The 7,387-nt window shown below is 34.8% G+C and overlaps 1 protein-coding gene across 1 annotated transcript; it reads left to right on the forward strand.

The window, feature by feature from the left end:
- Positions 1–1,263: 1,263 nt before the first annotated feature.
- LOC122070907 (purple acid phosphatase-like) lies at positions 1,264–6,618 on the forward strand. Its single transcript, XM_042635139.1, has 8 exons — positions 1,264–1,404; positions 2,078–2,278; positions 2,384–2,495; positions 2,601–2,830; positions 5,048–5,186; positions 5,445–5,665; positions 6,194–6,312; positions 6,420–6,618. The coding sequence occupies exons 1-8, from the start codon at positions 1,348–1,350 to the stop codon at positions 6,616–6,618; spliced, it is 1,278 nt and encodes a 425-aa protein (XP_042491073.1). The 5' UTR covers positions 1,264–1,347.
- The last annotated feature ends 769 nt before the right edge of the window (positions 6,619–7,387 follow it).

Consider the following 7,387-nt stretch of genomic DNA (forward strand, 5'->3'; position numbering starts at 1 on the left):
TGTGTGTGTGGGGTAAATATCTTGTTGATTGTTAGAAGTTTTAATGTAATGCAAGGTTTAAAATCTAAATAAATAAATATTCTAGGTTTTTTATAGGGGTATCTCAAAACTGGTAAAAATCTTTACCACTTGATGGGTTGGAAGGAACTGAAATTTTATGGATCAGTAGATCCGAAGGTCACTTATACACCGATCAAGTTTCAACTAAATGGGATAGGCCAAGGAGTAAAATAAAATATTGAAAATACAAAAGAGAACGAAACTAATTGAAAAGAAAAAGAAAGCTAAATATACGTTGGGAATATTCCACAACATGGGAAAGTAAACGATTGAGTCTAAGTCTGAAATTTGACAAGTATGCAATTTTGATCATTTCCTAGATTTAGTCAGAATTGTCAAATTGCTATTTCATGCCGCATAGCTAGGTGGATTGTCTATAGATTCCATTTAGAAAAATTTTGTCGAGAACTTACTCACTAAATTAAGTTTTGGATGTCCTGAAACTTTTAATCAAATAATTTAGGTTCTAAGTAGAATAATATGTCATTACAAATTTCACTCCGCTAAGGGTTGAGGGCAATTGGGTCATCTCCATTGGATCAAAGGTATTTTGGGGTTCAAAGCAATTTTGTACAACATGATTCCTCATTTAATGATTTCTCACTCACTATCAGGGTATAGTTGATAAAATCTACAACTTAGGAGGGAAAAATTTGTAATTATAAACTTCACAGGGGAGGAGAGTGATTTCACTCATATATTAATGTAGCTGTTTTCTATACTACTAGATTTTTATTCTAATAATATACAAAAATCTTCCAGATGCTAACAAATAAAATCTTAGGAAGGACTTCAGAAGCCAAGAGCATCAAAATTAAAATTATTCAATCTCTCCTACCACCATTAAACAATTGATGAGACGCAAATTATTCAATCTCTCCTACCACCATTAAACAATTGATGAGACGCATGAGGGATGGTCTCTTACTGCAACCATCATTCATGACATGAAAGTGAACCAACCCTTGACAATCAGTGAGGAGCATGCTTTCTCTCTCTGTCTCCTTTGATCTTTCTTTTTTTTTCCACTTCTCATGGGATAAAGGAGTGAATATTCTCTGAGTGATTCTCAAGTCAACTGATTTGGAAATTATAAATACGGTACATACTGGATTTAATTCTCTAAGTTGGAAGCTTGGAAAACGTCTGAGTGCAAACAGGGTAGCAAAGATGGGCAACTGGGGAACTCGTGCAGTGGTTCTACTGGGTTTTTTCTTGAGTTCGGCTCTATTGTGCAATGGAGGAGTCACTAGTAGTTATGTAAAAGTAACTTATCCATCTGTTGATATGCCACTTAACAGTGATGTTTTTAGTGTGCCCCCAGGCTATAATGCACCACAGCAGGTTCTCTCTCTCTCTTCTTTCTCTTCATTTCGCTTGTGTATGTGGGTGGCAGGGATACAAACTGATTATTCTTCTAAATTACACAGTGGGTAGTAATTTCTATTTTACTATATTTAATCAAATTTAATATTATCATTTGTTAGAATGATGTTTAAATATTTCAGGAAAAAAAAAAAAAAAAACATTCATGATAGGGGGAAGGTTTCCTTCACCTTAAAGTACGATCAATAATAGGAAAAGGATTCTCTTCAACACCAATCATTTACTTTCCACCCATCCAACAGTTAGGATGATTTGGGCACATATCCCTTGATGTTGGCAAGTGTTGGTGGGATGTGTGTCCAAGTCGTCTTAGCCATTGATTGGATGAGGTAAATGGTTAGGGATCCAAGTCGTTGGAGAGGAGCTGGATCCGTCAATAATACCCTTTACCATAGAAGGATTCCCGATGGATGCCATCCACACTCCTTGGTCAACGGAGAAACCTCGGTTAAGGGTTCTCCTTTGACTGTGGATGTGGGGAAACTCAGTCCGAGTGACAGATCATATAGACTACTGAATGCTCTCAGACAGGAAACTTTCTTCCTTTAAAACAATGTTTCTGGCCTAAGTTAAGGTATACGTTTTTCTTTTTTCTAAATTTGTGATGATGATCCATTTTTTTCTATAACAGGTTCATATAACTCAAGGAGACTCAGTAGGACAGAGTGTGATTGTGTCTTGGGTCACCCAACAAGAACCAGGCTCAAGCACTGTTCTTTACTGGGCTGAGAATAGCACCACAATATATAGTGCAGAAGGCATCTACTTGACCTACAAGTACTACAACTATTCTTCAGGCTTTATCCATCATTGCACCATTGGTAACCTAGAGGTGGGTTGTTTAGCATTGATCAAATGAAGATACATAGTGAAAAATAAGGGTTAACCTAATAAGAACTAAGCTTTTATTTGCTCTTTCTTTCAATGATTTCTGCAGTTTGATACGAAATACTACTACGAGGTCGGCGTCGGAAACACCACACGGGAATTTTGGTTTATAACTCCTCCCCCAGTTGGTCCTGATGTTCCTTATACATTTGGTCTCATAGGTATGAAATTTGTGATCATCATTTATTACTTGAACAACTCCAGTAGTAATCTACTTAAATGCTATGATTTCTCTAAGCTGATCACTAATTAATCTGAATTTACAGCGGATCTTGGTCAGACTTTGAATTCAAATAGCACACTCACTCATTACCAAATGAACCCATTGAATGGGCAAACAGTATTGTATGTTGGTGACTTCTCTTATGCAGATAACTATCCATTTCATGACAACACTAGGTGGGATACATGGAGCAGATTCATAGAAAGAAGTGCTGCTTATCAACCTTGGATATGGACAGTGGGAAATCATGAGATCGATTTGGATATTCAATATGTAAGCACTCAAAACCTAAATATCCAAACAAATTCGACTTGAAATTATCAAGTCTTAACATTTTCCATCAGCATGTTTATCAGGTATTCATCACTTTTCTAGGAAAACCAAGGTTGTTTAATTTCACAGGAATATTATTTCACCTTCTTGAGTATGTAAAATAGGAACTTGCACACCATGCAAATATTCATAGCTAAGTAATGACAGAGAGTTCATATATAGGGTAGTGCAATAGAAAAATAAATTTAACTTCTAATCCTATTAAACATATGATCAAGCTTCAGATTGGTAAAGGATATTAAAATTTTTTATCATACGGAAAAGGGAGAATAGTTACATTGAACATCACAAGTACAATAGCTCATAGAAAAGTTAGCTCTTCCACTACGAAGGAATGCAGAGTATTCTCATGGTGAACTCATTGGCAATGATTGCACATATTGATGCATCCCAAGTGGAAATTACGAATCAAGATTAAAGCATACACTCTTCAAGGTGTATACTGGGAAGACTAGAGCACAAGGGAAAGTCACAGAAAGGGAAAACTACAACTCTTCAAGGTCTCAAGGGATACAATACTTCTACGTTCAAAACCAAACTGAGTTAAAATTCATTCACAAGATTATGTCCCTCCCAGTGAAAATCGATACACATAACTAGATTAAATTCCTAAATCTTAGACGTCTACCTCGGACAATCCTACAGCCGAGATTTCGTAGTGACAATTGAAACAAATCTCTCTAATCAAGGGAACCTTTATTTAGAAAGGTCCTTTGTTACTATTTAGCTCTAATTTATTTACTTAGTAGTAGGGTTGAAAGTTTGGCACTGTCAATTAGGGACGGGTTGGGTTGGTATGAACCTGACAAGGTTGGGCCTGAACATGAACACCAGCAGGTTGGCTTGGGCCTAGGTTGAATTTTGAGGACTTAGGGTTGGGTTAGGGTTTTAAGAAATTAGGCCCAACCCGACCCTGTTTCACCCCTACTTAGTAGATATTGGCAAAATAAAATCTCGTAATTTAAATTGGTAGGATGCAAGAGCTCCTTCCTTGTTTTCTATTGAGAGGCTTCAAGACTCTTTCCAAAGTTGTTGTTGCCCAAATCTTTCAAATCTTCTCTACTTGTTGCTCAATACATACCAAAAACAACCTTACAAGGTTTTAGGAATAAGGTGCTATCCTCTTTATGCTCATCTGGACTATTTGGATCACCCATGCGTAGGAGGAGCAAGCTTGGACTGAACTGGGCTAGGACTGGTGGTCTTGGGTTGGTCTGGTGTTTCTCCTTATGGGCCTTGACACATTCGGAATTCCTTAGGACCTTAGGACCTTAGGAGCCAGGCCTCGAACACCTAAGCCATCTAGGCCTTCATCACAAACACATAGAGAACCCTCCATACTAACTCACCTCTAGGATTCAATACTACCCTAGCTTCACTGCTTCTGAAGGAAAAAAAAAAATGGAAGACTGCAAAATAGGGATAAACAAACCCTAATACAGAACAACAAGGGGGGGGGGGGGAGGGAGGGGGGGGGGGAGAGAGAGAGAGAGAGGCTTGACTTGCTTGCTTGTCCGGGTCTCCTCCAGTCCCTTCTTTATTGATTTAAAACTCTAAGACGAGTTTCCAAATAAAACAATATCTCTGTATTATCTCATTCTTATATTGTAGCTATTATAATATCTTTGTTGAAAGATGAGAATATCTACCTTTGATAATATATGCTAGATAATACATTTATTAATGACATTTAACAATATATACATCTAATGTAAAAATAGCCCTCATATCTCCCAAAGTGATAGTTAATAAACTTAGATCTCTTCACTTAACAATATCATATAACATACTTTAGGGTATGAAAATAATTATTAACAAAATCCCAGTCCGTCATTATTCCATATATACAGAATCTGAATTTTTTGTTGATTGGATCACCAGAATATTTCCAAATCATTTATAAAATAAATATAATATTAATCAATATTTTATATTTTAATATACTGACAATTTTCATCCATAGAATATTATGTCTAAGCAACCCATATGAAAAGGAAAACAATAGAACTTTGGTAATGAGCACTACTCAAATGTTAATGTTTTTTTGATTTGATACTTTAGGTTCATTTCATTCATCCATTGTTTTTTATTTTTGCGGATACAAATAATAACTAGAATATATTTATTAGCTAACAATGAGGATTTTAATTGTTGTAGGGTGAAACTGTACCTTATAAGCCCTTTACAAATCGATTCTATACGCCATATAATTCTTCAGCTAGTATTTCACCATTTTGGTACTCAATCAAGCGGGCTTCAGCATATATCATCGTCCTTGCTTCATATTCAGCATTTGGTAAGCTTGGATAGTCTATAAATTGTTTAACTCAAATATATACCATTATGCATTCTAAATGGTCGTTTACAATTTCTGAGCATTATAGCAGTTATAGGGTTGACTATAATTATTCTGATTTATGAATATAGCTTGATCGTGTATATCTAAATGTATTCTCGATAAAAAAAAATCATATTAAAAGTAATAATTGGATTAGTTTGATTTAAATAGAAAATATTTCTTTTTATGATAAAATCTATTTATTTTTGCTTCCAGGAAAGTATAGTCCGCAATACACTTGGCTTCAACAAGAACTACCTAAAGTGAACAGGACTGAAACACCATGGTTAATCATCCTTGTGCATTCACCATTGTATAATAGCTACCTCAATGCCTATATGGAAGGAGAAGCTATGAGAGTAGTATTTGAACCATGGTTTGTACAATATAAAGTTGATGTCGTATTTGCTGGCCATGTTCATGCATATGAAAGATTTGTAAGTTATTGTCCTTTTTATGTTACATGTTTCAACATTTCTATTTTCTAATGTAGGTAAGATCTTAAAATTTTTAGTGGGGTCTAATAAGGTTTGAAAAGGATAGTGCATATTTTTGTATGTCCAAAGTATTGGGGATGGGAGAATGCCAAATCAAAATTCGATTAGGGGACCCAATTATCGGATTCATTAGGGTATTCGAAATAAATAAAGAAGGGGTTAGAGTTACTCCTTAGTGTCATTTGTGCGACTGCACTTAAGTTATCAGTGATTCCCACTTAATATTCTCATTATATGAAAAATGATTTCTATATTGAGAATCTTACCAATTTACAGATGAACGATGTAAATCTAATGCATGGATACTTCTATTGTGAAAATCTAGTAATATATATTAAGAAAATTAACGGTTGTTAGAATAAGCTCTTATGCATACTTCTATTTTGCTTTATCTTCATCTTTTACCAAAAAAAAGAATATCATGGAATCAGACTTATTTTTTTTAATACTGACGAATATTCATTACAGGAACGAATATCAAACATTGCATACAATATTACAAATGGACTATGCACACCTATAAGTAATCCAAATGCACCTGTATACATAACAATTGGCGATGGAGGAAATATTGAAGGCCTAGCGGCTTAAGAATAACAAATTTAAAATAGACGTGATGTTTACATTTATTCTGTTCTTTTTATATTATATAAAATATTAATATTTGTTTCTAATTTTATTCTTTCAAATTCTGCAGCTTACAATACCCACAACCACCTTATTCTGCATTTCGTGAAGCCAGTTATGGTCATGGTATTTTTTCTATTAAGAACAGGACCCATGCTTACTTTGGCTGGAATCGAAATCAAGACACATATGCTGTAGAAGCTGATTCATTATGGTTCCACAACAGATATTGGTATCCTATGAATGAAACAACCACATTAGTGTGATTGTAAACTAGTCTTCTTCCACTTTGTTTTTATAGAATCAGTATCAATCACTTTAAGGTCGGTGATATGTTTGTAGGGCAAAGATCCTAGTAGCCAACCCCTTTTAGGTGGAAGGTTTCTGAGGTGGTGTTATGTCTTTTTCTTTTTTACTTCTATTACTATTTTATAACTATACGAATCTATGTAGCCGACCCCATTTAATTAAAATAAGGCTAAGGTTTGTTGTTCTTTGTTGTTGCTATAGAACAAGTATCAGTCACTAGTTATATGTTATCGATCTTTTTTCTTTTTGTTATCCCATGTGCTCTTTAAATATAATTGAACATTCTCTTTTATCATCATATAAAACTTTTTGTCCAAAGTATATTGTTTATGAAATAAAATCTTGGCTTTGACATTCTCAAAAAATATTATATTTCAACATCATAACCTTGCTAAGTTGATGATCCCAATGCGTCACTGAGAGGGGCGAATTGGTGACCTGGAAAAACTTTATTCAACTTGTTCTTCTCTCAACTCACTCATTTGTGTCAATTACTCAACTCTACAACCTATGACATCAATCAAGAATGAAATTGTTAGTGTTAGCCCTTTTACTAATCTCACAAGTTCGTATGCACATCCACCTTGCAACCACAATATGGTCAGGCCTACTAATTAGTACACACCCACTTTGTAAAACAAATACTCCAATATCCAAATAATAATAAAGCACAACCATTACACAAAGTTATTACGTGGTTTGGTAAACGTGCCTACATCCATGAAA

This window comes from Macadamia integrifolia, unplaced genomic scaffold, assembly GCF_013358625.1.
Source record: "Macadamia integrifolia cultivar HAES 741 unplaced genomic scaffold, SCU_Mint_v3 scaffold_143A, whole genome shotgun sequence".
Taxonomy (NCBI): domain Eukaryota; kingdom Viridiplantae; phylum Streptophyta; class Magnoliopsida; order Proteales; family Proteaceae; genus Macadamia; species Macadamia integrifolia.